This window comes from Hyperolius riggenbachi, chromosome 10, assembly GCF_040937935.1.
Source record: "Hyperolius riggenbachi isolate aHypRig1 chromosome 10, aHypRig1.pri, whole genome shotgun sequence".
In the NCBI taxonomy this organism is placed as follows: domain Eukaryota; kingdom Metazoa; phylum Chordata; class Amphibia; order Anura; family Hyperoliidae; genus Hyperolius; species Hyperolius riggenbachi.
Genome location: NC_090655.1, coordinates 268,789,092 through 268,816,827, shown reverse-complemented (window position 1 = coordinate 268,816,827; position 27,736 = coordinate 268,789,092). Strand labels below are relative to the sequence as shown.

General features: G+C 45.5%; 1 protein-coding gene across 1 annotated transcript in view; it reads left to right on the top strand.

Annotated features, from left to right (window-relative positions):
• The window catches only part of LOC137537186 (uncharacterized), a 274,266-nt gene that overhangs the window by 88,108 nt on the left and 158,422 nt on the right, over positions 1–27,736 (top strand). The window contains exons 6-7 of the mRNA XM_068259298.1: positions 2,184–2,453; positions 4,886–6,314. Of these exons, the coding sequence (XP_068115399.1) occupies positions 2,184–2,453; positions 4,886–6,314 (1,699 nt within the window). The remainder of the gene's footprint in view (positions 1–2,183; positions 2,454–4,885; positions 6,315–27,736) is intronic.

Genomic DNA, 27,736 nt, shown 5'->3' with positions numbered 1-27,736 from the left:
GTGTCATTTTTTTACTGACATCTGCGCAATGATAGTGTTTGTTTGCATTGAGGTATAAGTTACTCTAAGAAGATAAAAAGGCAGATTGGATTGGGAGAGACCAGCCATAGGGTGTGGGGAGCCTTGCAAATACCCCAGAGGCGCAATAAGGCCACTGTAATACCTGGCCCACCAACATTGGTGAGTGTGGATCCTTGAGGGTGTTCCTGGTGGTGGTATAATTCCCACAAAAGTATACTTATGGTTTGAAGCGCTTACCTGGCATAGAGACTACATTTGAATTGAAGGACTGACTCAAGCCTTTTTCTAGGAGCGCACCCATAGTCTCAGGAACTGAGTGACACACATTGCTTATCCGGAGTATACACCATATTGGTGCAGACATTGTATATGTTCTTACAATATAAATCATATTGATTGTTGTTGGCATCTGAGCGCTGTATGAAATTGTGGTTTAGGTGTTCATAAGTGCCAGACTAAACAGGTGGGTTTTGAGTTTGGACTTAAATGCTTCCAAGGATGGAGCTGTCCTGATTGGGTGTTGCAGGGAGTTCCAAAGTGTAGAAGCAGCATGACAAAATGCTCTGTCTCAAAAGGTTTTGAGATGGACTGGGGGTGACCAAGATGTTACATCCTTTTGATCTAAGATTGTGGAGGTGTGATGAAGTTCAATAAGTCCTTTAGGTATCCATTGCCCAGATTGTGCAAGGTTTGAATGTCAATAAGCCAATCTTAAAAGGAATTCTCCATTTTATCGGTATTTTATTGGTAGCCAGTGGAGTGAGCGAAGGGTTGGTGTTATGTGACAATGGAGGGATTGGCTAGTTAACAGCCTTTAAATGACATTCTGTACTAATTGCAGGCAGTGCAGGTCTTTGTTTGGAAGGCCTGTGTAGAGAACATTGCAGTAGTTCAGCCTTGATGTGATGAAGACATGAGCTAGGTTTGGAGGATCTGCTGGAGGTATGAGATGTTTAATCATTGCAATATTACTTAGATGAAAGAAGGAATGTTTCACAACAGCTAAGATTTGTTTGCTGAAGCTTAATTCCCCATCAGTCAGTACTCCCAAGCCTCACACGCAGTCTGAGTTGTTCAGGTCTGAGCTTCCTATCCTTAGCGGTGTTGGTTGAGACTGCAGCTGCTTTGCTGTTGAGCCCTGACCTTCAATAACAAGAACCTCAGTTTTGTCAGCATTAAGTTTTAGCCAGTTATTATTCATCCACTCCTGAAGCTCAGCTAAGCACGCCTTTACTTTTGGGGTAGGGTCTGTGACTCCAGGTTTGAATGATAAATATAGCTGGGTGTCATCAGCATAGCAGTGATATGTCAGGCCATGTTTTGTATGATGTTTCTCTTTTCTCTTAAAAAGGGTTTGTGTAAAATATGTTTTTTGGCAACTATTTTGCTATTGTTTCCCCTCCGCCAAGCCAATGTCCGAGTTGTGGTAGACTTTGTACACCTTTTTTTAAACAAATTGTGGTTGCAAAGAGGCCTTGAATGAGGCTTGCCATTAGCGTCCATTTAGCATTTTTTTTTTCATCTGCGAATGTATGTTTGCGTTGTCAGTCCATCACTAATGTTGAGTAGTCCCACAGCGGGAGAGGTTAGGTCACAGCTAGGGGTTGAGCCATGTAACGAGGGGTGTGGCTAGTTGGATAGGCAGTGAAGATGGAGGCTACAGCTGGAGAGTGGTTGGGTGGCCTCTGCTGCTTTGGTCCTGGTATTGGCACTGCCCCAGCTGGGAGGTTTGTTGCTACGGGTCTTGGAGGGTTTGGGGTTAGTAGGTGATGGACAGGTGGGCTCAGGTATGGTCAGGATATGGAGCTGCAGCCCCATCTGCCTAGTACATCAGCTGCCAGAGCCATAAGTAACGATAATTTATAGCTAATTAGCTGCAGGCCTCTGCTCCTATCTTCCTCTGTCTCCAGCTGTTCTCTCCTCACATCCTCATCCATCTACCGCTGCCGGCACTGCTGTAACCTCCCAGGAATGTGTGCATGGAGAGGAGGAGAGAAGCACCAGATGATGAGCAAGGCACACTGGCAGAGAGGACTGTGGTACTGAATGTGCAGGAGACCACAGCTTATGGGATATTATCACCCCCTAGCAAATTATGTTCTTTTCTGTGCTCTGTTTATTTCCGCTAATATCTTACAGCTATAATCTGTTATCCTTTTCAGAACTGAGATCTGAACTCAAAGAACAAGAGACGTATGTGAGGAGTGATCAGCTGTCTATGGAGGAGGGTGACATGATGAGGACAATTAAAGAGGAAGAAGAAGAGACGTGTATGAGGAGTGATCAGCAGTATATGGAGGAGGGTGACATGATGAGGACAAGTAAAGAGGAAGCAGAGGCATCATATGTGAGGAGTGATCAGCAGTCTGCGGAGGAGGGTGAAATGATGGGGACAAATGTAGATGATGATGCACTTCAAGAGGGCAAGACAGGTGAGTAATAAACATTAAATATGTTTTGTAATTAGTATGACTGTGCCACTGCTCCCAGACTGGCCATATTAGGGTTATGCTATGGACTCCTGTTTTGTCGTCTAAAACTAGCATTCATGTTGGTATTTGGAGACAGCTCACTTACAATAACAGTACAGACACCCTGATGGCTTTGGAGTATGCTCTGTTCTGTGGAGAGATTGCAATCTGTAACTGAGATTGCATCTTATGGTGTGAAAAATACGGCACTTCCCAGCACAGCTGAATCAGGGATTTATCTGACTGCCATCTGCAGCCAGGAAGGATGTTACCCCTGATCTGCTGGGATATGTGCGAGTTCAGGACAGTGATCATTTTTTTCTGGTTGAATTTAAAGAACGGATGTAATTTTTTCAACCAAAGGTGCATGACTTTACATTTATCCACATGAAATGTCCTCTCCCCTCCGTCTGTCCATATTGCCACACTGTAGATCCTGCTGTAATATGTCACTTTCCTTCTTAGTCTTGATAATTTTGTATCCTCTGCAGAGATGAGAAACATTTCTCTGTATTTCATCCGCTGGATCATTCATACAGGTCCTTCTCAAAAAATGGGCATATTGTGATAAAGTTCATTATTTTCTGTAATGTACTGATAAACATTAGACTTTCATATATTTTAGATTCATTACACACAACTGAAGTAGTTCAAGCCTTTTATTGGTTTAATATTGATGATTTTGGCATACTGCTCATGAAAACCCACAATTCCTATCTCAAAAAATTAGCATATTATGAAAAGGTTCTCTAAACGAGCTATTAACCTAATCATCTGAATCAACGAATTAACTCGAAACACCTGCAAAAGATTCCTGAGGCTTTTAAAAACTCCCAGCCTGGTTCATTACTCAAAACCGCAATCATGGATAAGACTGCCGACCTGACTGCTGTCCAGAAGGCCATAATTGACACCCTCAAGCAAGAGGGTAAGACACAGAAAGAAATTTCTGAATGAATAGGCTGTTCCCAGAGTGCTGTATCAAGGCACCTCAGTGGGAAGTCTGTGGGAAGGAAAAAGTGTGGCAGAAAACGCTGCAAAACGAGAAGAGGTGACCGGACCCTGAGGAAGATTGTGGAGAAGGACCAATTCCAGACCTTGGGGGACCTGCGGAAGCAGTGGACTGAGTCTGGAGTAGAAACATCCAGAGCCACCGTGTACAGGCGTGTGCAGGAAATGGGCTACAGGTGCCGCATTCCCCAGGTCAAGCCACTTTTGAACCAGAAACAGCGGCAGAAGTGCCTGACCTGGGCTACAGAGAAGCATCACTGGACTGTTGCTCAGTGGTCCAAAGTACTTTTTTCGGATGAAAGCAACTTTTGCATGTCATTCGGAAATCAATGTGCCAGAGTCTGGAGGAAGACTGGGGAGAGGGAAATGCCAAAATGCCTGAAGTCCAGTGTCAAGTACCCACAGTCAGTGATGGTCTGGGGTGCCATGTCAGCTGCTGGTGTTGGTCCACTGTGTTTTATCAAGGGCAGGGTCAATGCAGCTAGCTATCAGGAGATTTTGGAGCACTTCATGCTTCCATCTGCTGAAAAGCTTTATGGAGATGAAGATTTCATTTTTCAGCACGACCTGGCACCTGCTCACAGTGCCAAAACCACTGGTAAATGGTTTACTGACCATGGTATTACTGTGCTCAATTGGCCTGCCAACTCTCCTGACCTGAACCCCATAGAGAATCTGTGGGATGTTGTGAAGAGAAAGTTGAGAGACACAAGACCCAACACTCTGGATGAGCTTAAGGCCGCTATCGAAGCATCCTGGGCCTCCATAACACCTGAGCAGTGCCACAGGCTGATTGCCTCCATGCCACGCCGCATTGAAGCAGTCATTTCTGCAAAAGGATTCCCGACCAAGTATTGAGTGCATAACTGAACTTAATTATTTGAAGGTTGACTTTTTTGTTTTAAAAACGCTTTTCTTTTATTGGTCGGATTAAATATGCTAATTTTTTGAGATAGGAATTTGGGGTTTTCATGAGCTGTATGCCAAAATCATCAATATTAAAACAATAAAAGGCTTGAACTACTTCAGTTGTGTGTAATGAATCTAAAATATATGAAAGTCTAATGTTTATCAGTACATTACAGAAAATACTGAACTTTATCACAATATGCTAATTTTTTGAGAAGGACCAGTACATAGACTGAACCTTCAGCAGTTCTCTGTCAGGCTGATAACTAGTGATGGGCAGTGATATGCTAATAACTCTGAGATGGTGCAAATTGTATGCTAATGAAATGCAAAGTTATGCAGCTGCTGCATCTGGTCCATTTCCAAACTGCATAAACTTGGAATTATCAGCAGCTCACTGACCCTCCCTAATGATAATTGTTCCTCCCTACAGAATTCTCTAACAGGAAGTGATGATGTTTCTCTATTTGCAGGGCGGAGTCCCGGCATCAGGAACCTCTCAGAGACTCGTCTCTCTGTATCCACAGACTGTACAACGGATGATGATGTCACTAGACAAGAGTCTCCTGCAGATATCCTGGTTACCCCAAATATTCCCCCAGACTCCCCTCACCTGTCTAACCCTGAGGGGCCTCATACCGAGCACAGCTCTTCCCCTGCTGGGGGGTCTTATTCCTGTTCCTCGTGTGGGAAATGTTTTGTTTGGAAATCAAATCTTGTCAGACATGAGAGAACTCATACTGGTGAGAAGCCCTATGCATGTGCTGAGTGTGGGAAATGTTTTGAGCGTAAATCAAAGCTAAGCAATCATGAGAGAATACACACTGGTGAGAAGCCCTATTCATGTGCTGAGTGTGGGAAGTGTTTTGGACAAAAATCACACCTTGTTAGTCATCATAGATTGCACACTGGTGAGAAGCCATATTCATGTGCTGAGTGTGGGAAATGGTTTAGGCATAAATCAAGTCTAGTTCCTCATGAGAGACTACACACTGGTGAGAAGCCCTATTCATGTGCTGAGTGTGGGAAATGTTTTGAACAAAAATCACAGCTTGTTAGTCATGAGATAACACACACTGGTGAGAAGCCCTATTCGTGTGCTGAGTGTGGTAAATGTTTTGGATGGAAAACACAGCTAGTCAGTCATGAGAGATCTCACACTGATGACAAGCAATATTCATGTGCTGAGTGTGGGAAATGTTTTAGTGAAAAATCAAGTCTAGTTAATCATGAAAGAATACACACTGGTGAGAAGCCCTATTCATGTGCTGAGTGTGGGAAATGTTTTGGGAATAAATCGTATCTTGTCACACATGAGAGATCTCACACTGGTGAGAAGCCCTATTCATGTGCTGAGTGTGGGAAATGTTTTGTACAGAAATCACACCTTATCACACATGAGAGATTTCACACTGGTGAGAAGCCCTATTCATGTGCTGAGTGTGGGAAATGTTTTGTAAAAAAAACACAGCTTGTTAGTCATGAGATAACACACACTGGTGAGAAGCCCTATTCATGTGCTGAGTGTGGGAAATGTTTTGGGAATAAATCTAACCTTGTCACACATAAGAGATCACACACTGGTGAGAAGCCATATTCATGTGCTGAGTGTGGGAAATGTTTTGGTGATAAAAGCAACCTTGTCAGACATGAGAGATCTCACACTGGTGAGAAGCCCTATTCATGTGCTGAGTGTGGGAAATGGTTTGGGAATAAATCAAACCTTGTCAGACATGAGAGAATACACACTGGTGAGAAGCCGTATTCATGTGCTGAGTGTGGGAAATGTTTTGGATGGAAAACACAGCTAGTCAGACATGAAAGATCTCACTCTAGTGATCTCTCGGCCATACATCTCCTCACTAGTTTCCAGACACCAACCAAACCGCAATCTCAGATCTGAAGTATCTCTATGCTGGGTGCACCCGGAAAGGGTGACGTATTGCCTTTTATTGTGACAGCTGCTGGAATGCTGAATTTTTGCTATTAAACACAGCGGTGTGCATTTTACTGGTGCTCATGCGGTCTTTGCTGTTGGAATTGCTTGGACTATTTTTCCCGCACGTGGAGGCGCAGGAAGAGGAAGCACGCTGTGCATGTTGTTATTCCTGAGCTGTCAGACCGGATGAGTGCATGGACTGCTTTTCTATCTTTAATTGATTGCAATCTCAGATCTGCACAGGAGCTTCTTTTGTCCTCCTCTAGAATTACCTCTTCGCATTCATGTATACAAGACTTTTCACGTGCCTCACCCCTCCTCTGGAATGCCCTTCTACAGCACATCTGTCACTCCCCCACCTTTGAATTCTTAAAATGCTCTCTCAAAACTCACCTTTTCTGACAAGCATACGCTCTAACTTAGGCCATTCCCCCTTCCAGGGCTGTGGAGTCGGAGCAATTTTGGGTGCCTGGAGTCGGGAAAGAATGCTCCGACTCCTAATGAATTTAACCTGTAATTAAAATAGAAAATATATGTTCTATTTCTCAGATAATAGTCATCATAAATAATTTATATATACAGTAATAGCTGTGCTTAGTCCACAAAAATGAAATAAACAAATCAAAATTAGTTACGTGTGCTGCTTCAATAAAGCAGTCCCCGTATTTTTAAAGTCAGATATAGATATCTGATTGTGACTGTACAGTGTATATGATGTGTACACAGGAATCTCTTATATATACTAAATAACATCTATGCTGTAAGAATAAAGCCCGATGTGTAGCCGTGTCACTAATAGAGATGGTCAATGAGATGGAAATAATTCTGCGTTGATGCTGATTTATGCAAATGTATTCACTCTTTGCTTATGAAATCAAATAATTTATGTTAAAATTTGTTTTGGTGACTTTGAATTAAAGGGTACCTGAGATGGATGAAAAGAAAAAAATTATACATACCTGGGGCTTCCTCCACTCCCCTTCAGGCCAATCAGTCCCTCGCTGTCCTCCTCCACCACCTGGATCTTCTGCGATGAGTTCCAGTAATTCCGGCAGTCAGCGCATTCCGGCCACGTGCCGCTCCTACAGCCAGGAGCATTCTGCACCTGCGCAATTGTGCTGCGCAGGTGTAGTACGCTCCTGGCGGCGGAGTGTGTGCATGTGCAATACGCCCGACTGGCTCAAGTACCTGGAATCATACCAGAAGATCCAGGTGCCGGAGGAGGACAGCGAGGGACTGATTAGCCTGAAGGGAGCTGGAGGAAACCCCAGGTATGTATAAAACTTTAATTTCATCTGTCTCAGGTTTACTTTGTTACACAGTAGTACTAAACTCTACATATGCTCTCCCCACAGAGCTGCAGGGAATCCACTGAGAATGTTGTGCACATTGAACACAGAGGTATTGTCTATCACCCATAAACCTGGTTCAGATTGTGCATGAAGAATGTGTAATAGAGGAAGAATCTCCTCATTCTCCTGCAGAGTACCTGCACATCACCCTTACATGTACCCACAGTCACATTGCCTAGGGCCTGATCCATGTTCAGATGTGTAATAGAGGAAGAATCTCCTCATTCCCCTGCAGAGTACCTGCACATTACTCTTACATGTACCCACAGTTACATTGTCTAGGGCCTGATCCATGTTCAGATTGTGCGTGAAGAATGTGTAATAGAGGAAGAATCTCCTCATTCCCCTGCAAAGTACCTGCACATCACCCTTACATGTACAAACAGTTACATTGCCTAGGGCCTGATAGATGTTCTTTGTTCCGGTCTGTACATTTTACAAGTACTCTTACCAAGGACTAGTTTTAGTCTATAACTAAAGAGAATAAATATGGCAGTCTACATATCCCTCTCACTTCAGTTGTCTATTAAAATTCCTAAGCGTTGGCAGTTAAGAGATGAATTTCATGTTACATACTTTCAATCAACAAGATTGTAATAAGCAAATTAGAGGAGTCGGAGGAATCCTAAACTGTGGAGTTGGAGTTGGTGGATTTTTGCAGGGCTGTGGAGTCGGTACTAAAATCTTCTGTCTCCGACTCCTCAGTTTATGAAACCACGACTCCGACTCTAACTTTGACTCCGGGTACCCAAAATGACTCCGACTCCTTAGTCTAATACTTAACAGGGCTGTGGATTTTTTTCAAAAATCATCCGACTCTGACTCCTCAGTTTATGAAATCAACGACTCCAACTCTGACTCCGGGTGCCCAAAATTGCTCCGACTCCTCGACTCCAACTCCACAGGCCTGGATTTTTGTACCGACTACACAGCCTGCCCCCTTCAACCTCACGTCAAGTCTTACTCCTTATTGAATAACCCAAATACGCACTGCCTGCATATACACTGCACATTTCCCCACCTCCTGTTTAACCCCATTCTTTTAGATTGTAAGCTTGCAAGGGCAGGGCTCTCTCACCCTTTTGTGTCTTGGAATTTGTTGTTCATTTCATTGCTTGTGCTTACATCTGTCATTGTAATCAGCAGTTCTGTATTTTGCATCAGTGTCCATATTTGATGAATATCGTTGTCTGTATCATTATGTACCCCTTGTTTGTTTTCTTACTTTGTACAGCTCCACGGAATATGTTGGCGCTTTATAAATCAATCACAATAAAAGTCCTATTCATTTGCTGAGCGTGGGAAATATTTTAGAAGTAGTCACTACTTGTCAGACAAGTGTTAAGTGTGGGCGATGTCTTGGCCATAAGTGTTCCTTTTACAAGTATTTTTACTCAGAATCCTGAGGGCTCTTTCATGCTACTCTGTGAATTGTTTTGTTAAAGCTTTAAAGACCCTGAACTGAGACGTAGTATTGAAATGACCGGCACCATCCATTTATATTGCTCTTTTATTGCATAATCAGATCTTGTACCGCCTTCAGCGACGTTTCAGTGGCTATCTCCTTTATCAAGCAAGGTTTGGTACAAAATGAACATACATCACAGTTTACACCATCTTTATACACATGTCTGACAAAGCAGCCAATGAAACACAATGTAACACCTATCCAATCATTAACACGGACCTGATGGGGAACTGACCTGCTGCTCTGCCATAGGATGCTGGATCCATCTCCCCACCTCCTCCCCACGTCATTATGCGGAGAGGGTCCCGATCATCCCGCACCTGCGCATAGCTGTACTCACACAGCGTCACCCCGATCCGCCTACGGCGGACCTGACGGGGAACTGCAGCGAGTGACGTAGAGCGTGGGCGGCACACAGGCCACCCACGTCTTCGCAAGCCATGCAACCAGTGAGACGCGTGCCAGACTCCCAGCGCCGCCCCTAGAGGCCGCACTCCGAATCCACCCACTCCTACCTCATTGTAACCATGGTGATGGACAACAAGGCACCCCTCACATACAAGGAAGACTCTATACCTTACGATAGCGTATAATGAACAAATGATCTTACCTCTGCATCATGATATACTGCCATAGTTATTAATGCAGGGGATTTTGCATGGGGGAGCTCCAGATAAATATCAGATCTATATTGCAAAAATAAAAAAATAAAATAACAAAAATCAAAAATTAATTAATAAACATAAAGATAGCAATGACATAGCCAGATGGCATGGAAAACAGGCATATTAAATACAAGGTATCAGATCCAGTTCTCTATTATCCAGCAGTGGCTGGATAGTGTACTGGTTAAGGGCTCTGCCTTTGACATGGGAGACCAGGGTTCGAATCCTGGCTAGGTCAAGTACCTATTCAGTATTGAGTTCAAGGCAAGACTCCCTAACACTGCAGGGTGGCCTCTTGAGCGCGTCCCAGTGGCTGCAGCTCTTGAGCGCTTTGAGTCCGACAGGAGAAAAGCGCTATACAAATGTTCAGATTATTATTATTATTATTAAGACCTCTAGGCTCCATAGAATCTGGTTTTTTTTATCCAATATGCTTCCCTATATAAAAGTTTCTTAAGCCTATCTCCTCCCCTCCTAGATGGTAGTACTTGCTCCAAAATCATCAAAATGATTAGCCACTGACTGTTCAACAAGCTTCTCTCTAATTGCATGTTTGTGAGAGGAGAGTCTAACTTTCATTTTTTGAGTGGTCTGGCCAACATACACTAACCCACAGGGGCACTTCAAAGCATAAACAACATACATGGAGTCACATGAGTGACAACCCCTAATTTTAATCTTAGTACCCCTATGGGGATGTGTAATAGTATCCCCTTTGATCACTGAACTGCAGTGAACACAATTAAGACATGGAAAAGTGCCCCTGCGGGTCAGTGCACGTCGGCCAGCACCACCTCCAGTACTATCAGCATGCACCAACCTATCCCTCAAGGATGGTGCTTTTCTATAAGAAAAAAACTGCAACATTTTTAAATTCAGCAATATGTGAGAAGCTATCAGACAGCAAGTGCCAATTACGCATAATAATTTTTGCTATATTATAGCTATCAGTATTAAATCTTGACACAAATGGGACTCTGTCAGTCAGCCTCTTGTGATGCCTGCCTCCCACGCCATCCGCAAGTCTCGCCATCGCACCATCTACCAATTGACCTGGATATCCCCAACGCAAAAAATTATTGCGCATTTCTCCTATCCTAACTTCCCTCTGTCGCTCATCCGACACTATGGTATGTACTCTTTTGAATTGACTCAACGGAATCGACCTCTTAGTAGCCAACGGACGGAAACTCCCAAAGTGCAACAGGGAGTTCTCATCCGTTGGCTTTGTATAGAGGTCAGTTTTCAATACATTGCCATCTTGAACAACCATGACATCCAAAAAGGAAATCTGTCTTTCAGAGGTATTGACAGTAAATCTTATATCCTTGTTACAGGACACAATCTCAGCCACAAAAGCATCTAGGGTCGAACGTGGCCCCGACCACATGCAGAACATATCATCAATGTATCTAAACCACTGTATAGCATACTGTTTGAACAACTCATTTGTATATATATATACATATCCTCATACACTCCCATGAATATGTTTGCATAGGTCGGGGCCACGTTCGACCCCATCGCTGTACCCTTAATTTGCATGAAAAAATCATCCTCAAATCGAAAATAATTGTTTCTCAGAACCAACTCCAACAAATCACAGATAAACTTAACCTGTCGAGTATCAAAATCTGAAGCTGTCTCCAACATAAATTTGACAGCCTCTACACCCCCATCATGTGGGATGGAGGTGTAGAGGCTCTCTACATTCATAGTAACTAACAGGCAATCCCCTTCCAAGGGCTCCATGTTTCTAAGCACATTTAAAAACATCTGAGTATCCCTAAGATATGATTTCTGTCTGGCCACATACGATCTTAAAATTTTATCTAGATATTTAGCTATGGGTGAAAAAACTGACTTGACCCCCGCTACTATAGGGCGTCCTGGGGGATTGTCCAACGTTTTGTGTATTTTAGGACATGTATAAAGAACTGGAGTGATGGGCTCTGATTGAATCAAATAATTAGCTAGCTTCATATCGATGAGTCATCTTGTGATGCCTTCGACACAATGTCCTGGATTTTTTGTTGGATTTCTCTCAAAGGGTCTCCATTTAACAAACGGTAAGTCCCCTGATCTGCAAGTTGTCTTCTAATTTCGTTTTTATAGGAGATGGTATCCATGACGACGACAGCCCCACCTTTATCTGCTGGCTTTATAGTTAACGAAGGATTGTCCATCAGTTCTTGTAATGCCAGTTTCTCATCTCTATTTAAATTGTTGGAAACCGACATAGCCAATTTATCAGATCTACGCAACAATGTATCTACCTCACCCTGCACTTTCCGAATAAATTAATCAATGATCTGACAGGAAGGTGGTTAAAAATTGGATTTAGACCAAAGTCCTAGATCTCTATGTGTAAGTGTTCCATCTTCCATCTGTGGGGGTGTCGTCGACATGAAATCCCTCGGTATAGAAAAATAATACTTTAACTTGATGTTCCTAAAAAAAACCGCTGCAACTCGATATCTACTTCCAGAGGATCAGGCCAATTCGTTGGGGAGAAAGACAGTCCATGGTTGAGGGCAACCATCTGCGTTGGTGTCAGCTGCACAGATGAAATATTGACAACTAAATTTTCCTCTGGTAGGGGCGTGATTGTCGTGGTCTCAGCCTGGATTTTATGGTGCCTCCTCCTGCGCCCTCCCCTGCGTTTCCTGGGACGTCTGACAGACCTTCCTGTGAAGAACTGACCAAAAAACTGTCGATTGAGATTGTGATTCTTCTTGACCTGTACCAGGGATCTTTACTCCTTTCGGTCTACGGGGTAACCTAGGTCTACCCCCAGGTTTTTGCCAGGCATACACATACCCAGATGTATAATCAAGCTCATCACGCTGGTATTTTTCTCGTTTTATGGCCTCAACATTCCTTTGATGTGTATCCAATAAAGTTACCAGTTCATCTTCAAATTGTTCATAAGCTTCTATTGAGATCACTTGTTTTAATTTGTCCTTGAGGTCAGTCCTTGTTTGCGTGAGCTTTGGCAACTCATCTTGGATTCTCTGGATGGTCAAGACCATAGCGTCAAATGATGCTTAGTTCCAGATATGTGACCATGTATCACAGAAGGTTTTGTCAGATGGAAACATTATGCGTGCCACATGGGCCCGCATACCTCTTGGTATGCGCCCCACTCTACGATACAAAAGTAATGTGTAGCTTAGCTACCTTCTGTATCTGTCGACGTATAGCCTTGTCATCAGAGGCATTCAAAAAGGCTACTTCATGAGATACTTGAGTTATGATCTTTGAAGTCTCCTCTGCCGTGTAGGAGAAAGTAAGGAGATTAAGATCCGCATCATCCATGTTTTCTTAGCACCTTCAGCTGATAAGCTGATAACTTTACAGAGTCATGTCACTGACTGTCCTCAGAGGAGCTCACAATCTAATCCTACCATAGCCATAGTCTAATGTCCTACCATATTATTATTATGTATTTATATAGCACTGACATCTTTTGCACTGTACAGAGTGCATAGTCATGTCACTGACTGTCCTCAGAGGAGCTCACAGTCTAATCCCTACCATAGTCATAGTCTAATGTCTTACCATATTATTATTATGTATTTATAAAGCACTGACATCTTCTGCAGCACATTACAGAGTCATGTCACTGACTGTCCTCAGAGGAGCTCACATTGTAATCAATGTCATATGTATGGTAACTAGGACATTACTTCATATTACTATTACTTTATATAAATACTATGCAAAGTTTTGCTGGGCAGCGGTGTCTCAATTACAATGCTGCTTTGTACATTATGCCCTGTCCATGATACATCATGACCACGCCCACCTTCCGGTGCATGGTCACACCCCTTTTCCCACCCATTCATGGGATGTGTGGACCCCAGGTTGAAATTTTTCTAGTGGCCCCCCAGGGTCGCAGTCCGACCCTGAGTGTACTGCTTCACATTGACAGACCAAACTCACTGTGTAACGTACCGCAAACAGCTGTTTGTGTAGTGATGTCCATGCTGGTGCGCACGATGGCGAGAGTGCAGGCGATGGCGGTTTTCCAGCCCATATGCTCGAGCTGAGGTGAAAAGATATGCAATGGTATGGTAATAAAGTGTGCTGCCAGTGTGGGACTACAAATCCCAGCTGGCCTGGCAACTGTCTGTGGGCTCTATCTATGCAGTGTCACCCACAAAGACAGCTATGCTTTAGTAAGTTAAATCACAAATGCAGTGAAAAGATATGCAATGGTATGGTAATACAGTGTGGGACTATAAATCCCAGCTAGCCTGGCTGGCAACTGTCTGGGCTCTAGGATATGCAGTGTCAGCCACAAAGATGCTTTAGTAAGTTAGATCACAAATGCAGTGAAAAGATATGCAATGGTAATACAGAGTGTGCTGGGCCTGGTACAGTACAGTCAGCAACTAGGCCCAGCTAAGGAATCTATGCCTGTCTGTGGTCTGGTCACACACACATCCACACATCCACACACACATCCACATCCACACACATCAGAAGAATATTAGCTCTCAAAAGAGCTTTTTGTGGGGTGCTTTCAGCAACAACATTGAGCAAGGAGCAAGCTAACAACATCCTAACTAACGCTCCCCTATCTCCAAATGTCTCTCCCTACCTCTCACTAGAGCAAGATCAGCAGACTGAGAACATGGCCGACGATGCAGCGTTTTTATAGGGGGGGTGGGGGTCCATGGGTGAGTGCAGCCTGAATGGCTGCCATGTGTCTGCTGACTGTGATGTAGAGGGTCAAAGTTTAGCCCAATGATGAGATATAGGAGGCGGGTCGAACGTGTGTGTCCGCTACCCTCCGCGGGTGAGGGTAGCTGATATCCGCGCGAACTACCCGCCGGGCGAACCATCTGGGCCATCTCTAGTAATATGCCCATGTTTTGGGCTCTTCACATCTATGCAGCTGGTCAATTCAGGTGCAGCCTGCATTTGGAAGCGCTGCCATTTCCTCCTGTTGTACAAAAATGTAATCACAAGACAATGTATGCGTGCTCTACACCAAGCTTAACCCTTTCAAGTCTAGCTGTGCAAATCTGGCTAAAATGGCTTACCATGAGACATGCTCACGCAGAAATGCATCTGCTTTCGCATGCCAAACTTTGCAGGGTCAAAAACCAATACCGCGAAGCGGTTGCCCTGCGGGAATTAGTTCATGCTATACAGCACTATCCAGGAGCGCCTCGGGGAGGCTTCCCATTGCCCCCATACAACCGGGGGGGCTGTGGGGCCCCAGGCTCTCTCACTGCCTAGGGACCACAGCGACACCCCGGAGGAGGAGGCTGGGTAGCGCAGACGACCCCCCCAAGCGTGGCCGGCGCCGGGGGGGCCCATCCGCACCCATCTCCCAAAAATTTAAAAACAGGCACTTACCTGAACGTCCATTGCGTTCTGCTGCTGCGCATCGACTCGGGGCACTGCATGGGAAAGGAGTGACGCATGGGTCACCCCGAGCTGTGGGGCTCAGGGCTGGCTCACACACATCACTCCAGAAGGGGGGGGAGGACAGGCACAGACAGCCCACTCATAGAGCAAACCATCCACCACCTGCCTCCAAAGGACAGGATGCAAATATGCTCAATCACAAGACAATGTATGCGTGCTCTACACCAAGCTTAACCCTTTCAAGTCTAGCTGTGCAAATCTGGCTAAAATGGCTTACCATGAGACATGCTCACGCAGAAATGCATCTGCTTTCGCATGCCAAACTTTGCAGGGTCAAAAACCAATACCGCGAAGCGGTTGCCCTGCGGGAATTAGTTCATGCTATACAGCACTATCCAGGAGCGCCTCGGGGAGGCTTCTCATTGCCCCCATACAACCGGGGGGGCTGCGGGGCCCCAGGCTCTCTCACTGCCTAGGGACCACAGTAACACCCCGGAGGTGGAGGCTGGGTAGCGCAGACGACCCCCCCAAGCGTGGCCGGCGCCGGGGGGGCCCATCCGCACCCATCTCCCAAAAATTTAAAAACAGGCACTTACCTGAACGTCCATTGCGTTCTGCTGCTGCGCGGTGAGAGTGCCTGGGACCCCCGCGGCCCCCCCGGTTGTATGGGGGCAATGGGAAGCCTCCTCGTGGCGCCCCTGGATAGTGCTGTATAGCATGAACTAATTCCCGCAGGGCGATTGTTTTGCGGTTTTTGGTTTTGACCCTGCATATTTAGGCATGCGAAAGCAAATGCTTATTTGCATGAGCAATGTCTCGTGATTAGCCAATAGGCCAAATTTGCAAAGCCAGATTTGTCAGGTTCACTTGGTTGATGCACACATGCTTTTTCTCTGATTATAGTTAGCATTGCATTTCTTTCTTCTGAGGGCAGGTAGTGAGTGGCTTGTTTTAGGAGGTGAGAGCCCTGGAGCAGGCTATTTGCGCCTGTCCGCCCCTTATGTGTCGCGCCCAGGTTATGCGCATATAGCAGAACGCAATGGACGTTGAGGTAAGTGCCTGTTTTTAATCCTGGGAAGTGTGTGCGGGCGGCTCTTCCCGGCGCTGGCCACGCTGGGGAGATCGCCTGCACCCCCTGGCCTCCACCTCCGGGGTGCCGCTGTGTGGGTTCCAGGCGGTGAGAGTGCCTGGGACCCCCGCGGCCCCCCCGGTTGTATGGGGGCAATGGGAAGCCTCCTCGTGGCGCCCCTGGATAGTGCTGTATAGCATGAACTAATTCCCGCAGGGCGATTGTTTTGCGGTTTTTGGTTTTGACCCTGCATATTTAGGCATGCGAAAGCAAATGCTTATTTGCATGAGCAATGTCTCGTGATTAGCCAATAGGCCAAATTTGCAAAGCCAGATTTGTCAGGTTCACTTGGTTGATGCACACATGCTTTTTCTCTGATTATAGTTAGCATTGCATTTCTTTCTTCTGAGGGCAGGTAGTGAGTGGCTTGTTTTAGGAGGTGAGAGCCCTGGAGCAGGCTATTTGCGCCTGTCCGCCCCTTATGTGTCGCGCCCAGGTTATGCGCATATAGCAGAACGCAATGGACGTTGAGGTAAGTGCCTGTTTTTAATCCTGGGAGGTGTGTGCGGGCGGCTCTTCCCGGCGCTGGCCACGCTGGGGAGATCGCCTGCACCCCCTGGCCTCCACCTCCGGGGTGCCGCTGTGTGGGTTCCAGGCGGTGAGAGTGCCTGGGACCCCCGCGGCCCCCCCGGTTGTATGGGGGCAATGGGAAGCCTCCTCGTGGCGCCCCTGGATAGTGCTGTATAGCATGAACTAATTCCCGCAGGGCGATTGTTTTGCGGTTTTTGGTTTTGACCCTGCATATTTAGGCATGCGAAAGCAAATGCTTATTTGCATGAGCAATGTCTCGTGATTAGCCAATAGGCCAAATTTGCAAAGCCAGATTTGTCAGGTTCACTTGGTTGATGCACACATGCTTTTTCTCTGATTATAGTTAGCATTGCATTTCTTTCTTCTGAGGGCAGGTAGTGAGTGGCTTGTTTTAGGAGGTGAGAGCCCTGGAGCAGGCTATTTGCGCCTGTCCGCCCCTTATGTGTCGCGCCCAGGTTATGCGCATATAGCAGAACGCAATGGACGTTGAGGTAAGTGCCTGTTTTTAATCCTGGGAGGTGTGTGCGGGCGGCTCTTCCCGGCGCTGGCCACGCTGGGGAGATCGCCTGCACCCCCTGGCCTCCACCTCCGGGGTGCCGCTGTGTGGGTTCCAGGCGGTGAGAGTGCCTGGGACCCCCGCGGCCCCCCCGGTTGTATGGGGGCAATGGGAAGCCTCCTCGTGGCGCCCCTGGATAGTGCTGTATAGCATGAACTAATTCCCGCAGGGCGATTGTTTTGCGGTTTTTGGTTTTGACCCTGCATATTTAGGCATGCGAAAGCAAATGCTTATTTGCATGAGCAATGTCTCGTGATTAGCCAATAGGCCAAATTTGCAAAGCCAGATTTGTCAGGTTCACTTGGTTGATGCACACATGCTTTTTCTCTGATTATAGTTAGCATTGCATTTCTTTCTTCTGAGGGCAGGTAGTGAGTGGCTTGTTTTAGGAGATGAGAGCCCTGGAGCAGGCTATTTGCGCCTGTCCGCCCCTTATGTGTCGCGCCCAGGTTATGCGCATATAGCAGAACGCAATGGACGTTGAGGTAAGTGCCTGTTTTTAATCCTGGGAGGTGTGTGCGGGCGGCTCTTCCCGGCGCTGGCCACGCTGGGGAGATCGCCTGCACCCCCTGGCCTCCACCTCCGGGGTGCCGCTGTGTGGGTTCCAGGCGGTGAGAGTGCCTGGGACCCCCGCGGCCCCCCCGGTTGTATGGGGGCAATGGGAAGCCTCCTCGTGGCGCCCCTGGATAGTGCTGTATAGCATGAACTAATTCCCGCAGGGCGATTGTTTTGCGGTTTTTGGTTTTGACCCTGCATATTTAGGCATGCGAAAGCAAATGCTTATTTGCATGAGCAATGTCTCGTGATTAGCCAATAGGCCAAATTTGCAAAGCCAGATTTGTCAGGTTCACTTGGTTGATGCACACATGCTTTTTCTCTGATTATAGTTAGCATTGCATTTCTTTCTTCTGAGGGCAGGTAGTGAGTGGCTTGTTTTAGGAGGTGAGAGCCCTGGAGCAGGCTATTTGCGCCTGTCCGCCCCTTATGTGTCGCGCCCAGGTTATGCGCATATAGCAGAACGCAATGGACGTTGAGGTAAGTGCCTGTTTTTAATCCTGGGAGGTGTGTGCGGGCGGCTCTTCCCGGCGCTGGCCACGCTGGGGAGATCGCCTGCACCCCCTGGCCTCCACCTCCGGGGTGCCGCTGTGTGGGTTCCAGGCGGTGAGAGTGCCTGGGACCCCCGCGGCCCCCCCGGTTGTATGGGGGCAATGGGAAGCCTCCTCGTGGCGCCCCTGGATAGTGCTGTATAGCATGAACTAATTCCCGCAGGGCGATTGTTTTGCGGTTTTTGGTTTTGACCCTGCATATTTAGGCATGCGAAAGCAAATGCTTATTTGCATGAGCAATGTCTCGTGATTAGCCAATAGGCCAAATTTGCAAAGCCAGATTTGTCAGGTTCACTTGGTTGATGCACACATGCTTTTTCTCTGATTATAGTACAAAAATGTAAGTCTACTTGTGACTAGCTGCATTCATGTGCCTCAGTCTGCATTCAATTAATATAGTTTAGTATTTAGTGCATAGTTTGCATCTTATTTGTATTCACGGTGTGTATTTTATGGTGTGTACACACTTGAAAGATTAAACAAAGATCTTAGACCAATTTTACCACCTTCCATGTATTATGAGAGCATACTTATCCTGGTGAACCTGATCTGCAGATGAATGTCTATTAAACAAGGTGTCTATGAGGATCTGCCGATATCATAGACTATGAATGCATTTTTCAGGAACTGATCTATTGCAGATACTGATCTTTTGAATGTGTACAGCATCTTTGTGATCAGCATCTTGCAAAGATTTTTATCTGATGGGGAGTGCAGCTCCATAGAATAGACTGTGTAGAGTATGCTCTCATACTACATGGAAGGGGGTAAAATTGGTCTAACAGACATTCATCTGCAGATCAGATCAACCAGGATGGATCTTAAGACCTGCAGATGAATGTCAGATCTGCAGATGAATATCTGTTAAACAAGGTGTGTATGAGATCTGCAGATATCATAGACTATGAATGCATTTTGCAGGAACTGATCTTTTGCAGGAACAGATCTTTTGCAGATACTGATCTTTTGAATGTGTACAGCATCTTTCTGTACCCGATCTTGCAAAGATTTTTATCTGATGGGGAGTTCAGCTCAATAGAAAAGACTGTGTAGAGTATGCTCTCATACTACATGGAAGGTAGTAAAATTGGTCTAAGATCTTTCATTAATCTTTCAAGTGTGTACACAGCATAAGGCCACATACACACATCAGACCATAGTCTTTTGAAAATGAAAGATCACAGACCAATTTTGATCACAGACCAATCCATGTAGTATGAGAGCCATACCTACACAGTCTTTTCTATGGAGCTGAACTTCCCATCAGAAAAAAATCTTTGCAAGATGCTGCACACACAGATGCTGTACAGACACAAAAGATCAGTATCTGCAAAAGATCTGTTCCTGCCAAAGATCCGTTCCTGCAAATTGCATTCATAGTCTATGAGATCTGCAGATCATCATACACACCTTGTTTAACTGACATGCATCTGCAGATCAGACAATCATCTGCAGATCTGAAAATCCATCCTGGTGGATCTGATCTGCAGATGAATGTATGTTAAACAAGGTGTGTATGATGATCTGCAGATCTCATAGACTATGAATGCATTTTGCAGGAACGGATCTTTTGCAGGAACAGATCTTTTGCAGATACTGATCTTTTGAATGTGTACAGCATCTGTGTGTGCAGCATCTTGCAAAGATTTCTGTCTGATGGGGAGTTCAGCTCCATAGAATAGACTGTGTAGGTATGGCTCTCATATTACATGGAAGGGGGTAAAATTGGTCTGTGATCTTTTATTTTACAAAGACTATGGTCTGATGTGTGTATGTGGCCTTAGTCTCTGCACACCTATGTTGATTTCATTTCAGTTGCAGCCTGATTAGAAGCACTGCCAAAATCATTCCCCAGGTCCCAGCCAATGCGTCTTGTATAAATATACAATGTATGACCAATTCTGATATAGTAAACTTCTGATACAGTCAACTACTTTTCCTGGAGTTTACTCTAAAGGGATTCTACTGTGTTCCGACAAACTACCGTGTAGTGTATGGGAATGTGGAGATGAAGATGCTGGGGACAGAGGCTCCTCCTGTGCGGGGGATAAATAGGGGTGCCCTCTATCACCCATATTATTGGCTCCAGCCATGGCATTAGACTTACACCCCAACCACAGGAGAAAGGCTTAGTAGTAGCAGGTTTATTAGTCTCATATTATGCAGATGATCTGTTACTGGTGTAGGTTGACTCACATCCATCAGATACAGACATTATAGCAGAATTAGGTCAGAACCTCCAGAGTAAGGCTCTATTCACACTTGCGCTTTGCAAAATGCCGGCGATACTTTCTGGCGTTTTGCGGGAGTGGTTTTTCCATGATTTCACGTGGAAAAATCACTGAACGGTGCAGCGATTTTGTGTCGATCGCGTTTAGCGCTTCTATAGCACTGAAACACGATCGCCTGTAAATCGGCTGAAAATAGTGCAGGCTACGCCTTTGCATTTGCTGTTTTTGGGCGATTTGCGGCGATTCCTGCAAATTGCCCAAGTAAGAACAGTTCCATAGAGTTTTATTACGCTAGCGCTTTTAAAAAGCACTAGCATTTGAGCGTTTTGCCAAAATCGCGGCAAAACGCTCTAGTGTGAATGGGGCCTAACTGGAATACATGAAGCATAATGGCCATAGACAATCCCAATCCCATGAGAACCCCCCTCACACTCTTCCTGCTATGGAGAGACAGATTTGTCTGCTTAGGTGTCACATCTCTATTCCCCCTCATGATTACTGAAAGGACAATGTGTTTCAGAATACTGATTGGTTTAGGGAAAAACCCAAGCCTGGTCCTAGTTACCAAACATTATCTTGTGTGGTCACCTACACTATACAGAGATACCCAGGTAAAATGACATGGGGTGGCAGGGTGGGTGAGGGTCAGGAGAGGTAACATGGACAGTAGAAGGGTGGGTGAGGGTCAGGAGAGGTGACATGGACAGTAGAAGGGTGGGTGAGGGTCAGGAGAGGTGACATGGACAGTAGAAGGGTGAGTGAGGGTCAGGAGAGGTGACATGGACAGTAGAAGGGTGGGTGAGGGTCAGGAGAGGTGACATGGACAGTAGAAGGGTGGGTGAGGGTCAGGAGAGGTGACATGGACAGTAGAAGGGTGGGTGAGGGTCAGGAGAGGTGACATGGACAGTAGAAGGGTGAGTGAGGGTCAGGAGAAGTGACATGGACAGTAGAAGGGTGGGTGAGGGTCAGGAGAGGTAACATGGACAGTAGAAGGGTGGCTGAGGGTCAGGAGAGGTAACATGGACAGTAGAAGGGTGGGTGAGGGTCAGGAGAGGTGACATGGACAGTAGAAGGGTGGATGAGGGTCAGGAGAGGTAACATGGACAGTAGAAGAGTGGGTGAGGGTCAGGAGAGGTGATATGGACAGTAGAAGGGTGGATGAGGGTCAGGAGAGGTCACATGGACAGTAGAAGGGTGGGTGAGGGTCAGGAGAGGTGACATGGACAGTAGAAGGGTGGGTGAGGGTCAGGAGAGGTGACATGGACAGTAGAAGGGTAGGTGAGGGTCAGGAGAGGTGACATGGGCAGTAGAAGGGTGGGTGAGGGTGAGGAGAGGTAACATGGACAGTAGAAGGGTGGATGAGGGTCAGGAGAGGTAACATGGACAGTAGAAGGGTGGGTGAGGGTCAGGATAGGAGACATGGACAGTAGAAGGACGGGTGAGGGTGAGGAGAGGTGACAGAAAATAGACACCGGGATTGTGTCTGTTATGGGGGGGGGGGGGGGTTGTGGCCAGGGTGGTGATCATATCTGATGAATCAATCTGTCTCACCTGACTTCAGTGTGAAGGGTGAAAATATGGCCCTATGGGAAAGTATGAGGCAGGCATGAATGGTCCGTACCAGTTGCGCTACCTGCCAGCACGCTAGTAGTGCACACCGTCCATTGGTGAACATGTTCTGCCATCCCTAATGGCAATATCTGCTAGCATGGAAAAAGAGGAATCAATGTTAAACTAATATATCTAACAATAGTTACCAGAGTTTGATATAATGTCATTCATCACATTTAAAATAGACAGCCCAGTCCAAAATATTTCTCCAGTAATTTTACTAGTGGTCTTATCAATTTGTCATCAGTTAGCTAGTATGCCTCCTCCTGACCCTCCTGAAGTGGCAATTAAGGCATCTAATTACATTTATTGATGTTTACAAAAGAATGTTGCTCCTCTGGATGTCCAGTGTATATAAGCAAAACTTTATATTTAAAATAGACATCCCAGTCCATAATATTTCTCCAGTAATTCTCCAGTAATTTTGCCTTTCTCTCAGTCTGGTGCAAGAAACTGACATCTCCTGTAACTATGGAATCACATCCATATGGCAGTTCTACATCTCCAGCAACTATCTGGGACTAATAATGATTAATATTATTGTTAGTATTCCTGTTATACAGTATTATTGATATTACTATATGTGATGCATTTGAAGATGAGGCTGTTGTGTAGCAACAGAAAATAACAATCATAGTTATAATTATATAATAATTAGACTGTATAATAATAATAGATTGCTGACTGCATGAGATTCCAGAAACAGAGGCTGCAGTTAGTCTATTCACCACTAGATGGCGGAAAGTGATGTCACACCCAGGAAATGATGTAAGAGACAGGAAGTGATGCACCGCAGTAGGTAGAGAATTTGCAAAAAGTGGAGAGAGCACGTTGCTGAAAGAGGTAATTGTGTGATTGTTGTTGTATATTGGGCAGAGCAGAGGTTGGGGTGGACATACTTGTTATATATTGGGCAGAGCAGAGGTCGGGGTGGACATACTTGTTATATATTGGGCAGAGCAGAGGTCGGGGTGGACACACTTGTTATATATTGGGCAGAGCAGAGGTCGGGGTGGACATACTTGTTATATATTGGGCAGAGCAGAGGTCGGGGTGGACATACGTGTTATGTATTGGGCAGAGCACAGGTCGGGTGGACATACTTCTTATATATTAGGCAGGGCAGAGGTCGGGGTGGACATACTGGTTATATATTGGGCAGAGCAGAGGTCGGGGTGGACATACTTGTTATATATTGGGCAGAGCAGAGGTCGGGGTGGACATACTTGTTATATATTGGGCAGAGCAGAGGTCGGGGTGGACATACGTGTTATGTATTGGGCAGAGCACAGGTCGGGTGGACATACTTCTTATATATTGGGCAGGGCAGAGGTCGGGGTGGACATACTTGTTATATATTAGGCAGTGCAGAGGTCGGGGTGGACATACTTGTTATATATTGGGCAGAGCAGAGGTCGGGGTGGACATACTGTACTTTGTTACAGAGGAGGTCATAGTACACCTGTCACTATCCTGATCACATTTGGTCACAACCACAAATGTTAAGAAATGAAAGACCCAGGTTGAAGCACTAAAATTGCACACCAGGAGACTCGGGTACAGTGCTTGCTTTGGCTACCACCTCTGCTCACACAACCGCTAATCCTATCTGATTGGTGGCATGAATAGTAACTGCTGAGACCTGTATTTCTTGCAATGGAAGTGATTATGGGGATTCCTGTTGGTTCCCCTAACATAGACTAGTGCTGACTATGGTTGTTAAATCATCTTCCTAGTATTAATTTAGTTTGGTCATATCATAGAGAAAAGACAGCATGTCCATCTAGCATAGCCATTTCCTCCCTGTGTCCCCAAGCATTGCCATTATCCTCCAGTATGTAGTATTCCCCACCCCAGTAATGCCATTGCTTTCCCAGTATAGCCATGTGGCCCCCAGCATTGCCATTATCCTCCAGTATGCAATGTCCCCTCACCCCAGTAATCTTTCCCAGTATAGCTATGTCCTCCCTGTGTCCCCCAGCATTGCCATTATACTCCAGTATGTAATGTCCCCCACCCCAGTAATGCTATATCTTTCCCAGTATAGCCATGTCCGCCAGCATCGCCATTTTCCTCCAGTATATAATGTCCCCAACCCCAGTAATGCCATTTCGTTCCTAGTATAGCCATGTCCCCCTGTGTCCCCCAGTATTGCCATTGTAAGAACTATACGTTGGTTGCTATTGGCAACAGCACAACATACCTTTTACCCCGGCACCAGCAACTCATTAAAGTTGCACCTCACAGCGACAGCATACAGGAGATAGAGCGGAGACAGCCACCTTCACCTTTAAGGGGTTTATTCAGCATTCAGGCATCTTTTGTTACATGTTGATTTCTTCAGAGTATAAACAGTCTTTCCTTTGTCCTATGTACATCACATATATTTACAGCATACTGACAGGAAGCTATTATTCTAAATAGCAAGCGTAGAGAGCAGGACAGCATGCAGAAGATGAAGTAGAAGTAGCGCTCTGTCATCCAGTCTCCCTTTTTTATATGAACATCAAAGAGTTAAATTCTGACATCACCCGAGCCATACCCCCAAACCTACAATTGGCGGGCATGGGCATGTGACCCACATCATTATCTAATCCTCCAGTGCTTTATTACCTAGATGCAAGGAATGCAATGTTTTCCAAATATCGGCTCTGTTAACCGTTTCGTCGTCTGTCGGTACAGTTAGACCTGAAAACCCATTATGTGTCCTTATAGAGGAACATGTTCTTGTAAATGACTGCATAATTTCTCTCCGAGAAACTATGCTTAAAGTGGATCCGAGGTGAACTTTTACACATTGCATAATTGTGTTCCTTTCCTATTGTTTATAGGGCATTCCTCAAGCCAAATACTTTTTTGTTTTAATACTCTGATTCCCTATAAACTAAAAAAGCCACGCCCACAGGTTTTCAGAGAGCCTTGGCAGTAGCAAGGGCTCATGGGAGCTCAGTCTGGGCAGTAGGAGGGGGAGGCGTTATCAGCCATTGATTTCAGAGGCAGAGAGGAGGAGAGGGGATTAGGCTGATGGCTCAAGATACAGATAAGCCTGCCTATGTGTAATGTTTACAAACAACATGGCTGCTGTCATTGTATCACAGGAATAATCACATTCTATTAAAACTGTTTGCAGCTAGATTTGCTGTGTAAATCTAAACTTTAGATAAGATATATAGACAAGTTACTTGTTATAGTTAGTTTTTCATCTCGGATCCGCTTTAAAGAGACCCTGCATCTCAAGTCTTTACTAGTCTTGAGTGCCTGAGGCCTAGAATTCAAGTATATTTACATTCTAACAGCCCCCCTGAAATGACTTGAGATGCGGGTTTCTCCATTAGGGTTCAGACAGTACCTATGAGCCTGTTTTTGTAATGTTTCACCCTTCCATGCTCGTTTCCAAACACACTCTCTCTGCTCTAAGTGAATGCCCCTGGGAGGGAGAGCAAGACCTCTTGTCTCTCTGGGAAGGCTCTTCTTCTAAGCCCGCATCCCATTCTTCACTCAGCATTCTCGTCACAGGTGTATCCCCTACATACTCCACTTGACCATGGAAAAGTGAAACTTGTTTGTACCCAAAGCGACGGAGCAGTGCTAGAGGTCTTCTAGAAAACCACCTTTATACAATCAGCTCCGTCCCATAGGTACCTCTGAAACCTTGTATCATGTGACTTAGCTTGAAAATATAGGCTTGTGAGATTGTGTACTTGACACCAATCCTCTCCCCATGTTTATTTGTTTGCGTAATTTTAAACACAAACTCACCTGTGTAATGATGCATATGATTGTAATCCCCATTCACTACGACCAGTAGGTGCAGGAAAAAGGTTTGAACTGCGGAGGCCCAGTCTGAATGCCCCTAAAATATCGCCAGAAACCTTCTCCACCAGGTCAGACTGGAACTCACCTGATTATATTTGTGTTCAACCTCTGGCAGCTCTCCTTGATCATGATGAAATATCACCTCTAAATTAATGTTATGTTTAACCTTTTTAACAAAGTGTTCTCTTGTGTCAAAACCTGTACCCATTTATCCCATGGTGTGTTATCTCTCAGTATGGGCACTTCTTGTGGAGCTTTGAACTTTAAAGTTCTCTTACCGATTTGAGGAATAACGTAGTCAAAACTCGACGACTGAATCTATATGGGATCTCCGCTCACACATAACGTCCCCCTCGTAAGATCAAACTTGTCTGAACAATTATGAATATATACAATGAATGTGTTCGTGGACATCATGTTAAAAAAAACAAACTTTTCCTTCAGCCACTGGAAATATTGGTTTGGCTTCAGGGCGGATCTTTTGAATGGCCGCTGTGCATTCAGTGCTATTAAGCCAGCAGGCTTCATCACTAAATCTGACTTGTCCTGGCAAACACAGGTACTTATCTGCGAATTGCCAGCATGATGACAAGTCCACTTGTTTCACTTCTCCGTCGAGCACCACAAAATGCTGACCTCTCAGGTCATGGTGTACACATATACAATTATGTGCCGGATCGAGCCGCTGGATCGATGCCGTCGCATTTCCGCTCGTCCGCGCGGATCGATTCCCGCTCGTCCCCGCCGGCGCTCCTTATCAGCCGGTCGATTCCCCGCTATTGTCCGCCGGTGGAGATCGAGCGGGGAATCTATCCGGCAGGTCTTTAGATCTGTCGGATATTACCAATCGAGCCATCAGGCTCGAATGATAAGCCTGCGCTGAATACCGTGTATGCCCAGCATTAGCCATCCATAAGATCCCTCCCCAGGAAAATCAATAATCTCTCCTTGTCAAGTCTCAGTTGTAAAGGAGTTTGACTTTCTGATAAGGCTTGAGCCATTATCTTGAAATCTGCCGTTAACTCAGTCTGCATGGATATAGCTGCTATTTCCCATGCCGCACCCTTACCATGTGCAATCATCTTTTTGTGAATTGTTTGAATGTGCCTTTGAGTGTACCCCTGAACCTTATAGGTGTTGTGCGTTAGCTGTTCCCAAACCCATGTTCAGATGATGCTGGGTACCCACATTCTGCTGTCCCTATGTGCATAATTGTTGAATGACCTCTTTTTAGTCCCATCACCCTTTTATCATAGAGAGTCCCCGGGGTGCTACCTGATGTATCCCAGTATTCTACCTCTTTACTGCAAAATGTTCCCTGATCCATTAAACTAACATCCCATGCTAACCCTTGTGGCCCTCCCCAGAAGAATATGGGTGGGACTCTCTCTTCAGGGAAATTGATTAGCATATCAATGACAAACGCTATTCCCAACTGTCCTGATTGGACCTTTGCTTTACCCCTCTTATGTCCTGAGGCAAAATACATACCTTCAGTCGGGAAAATTGTACTCTCTGCAATCTTTGTATTAAGAGCA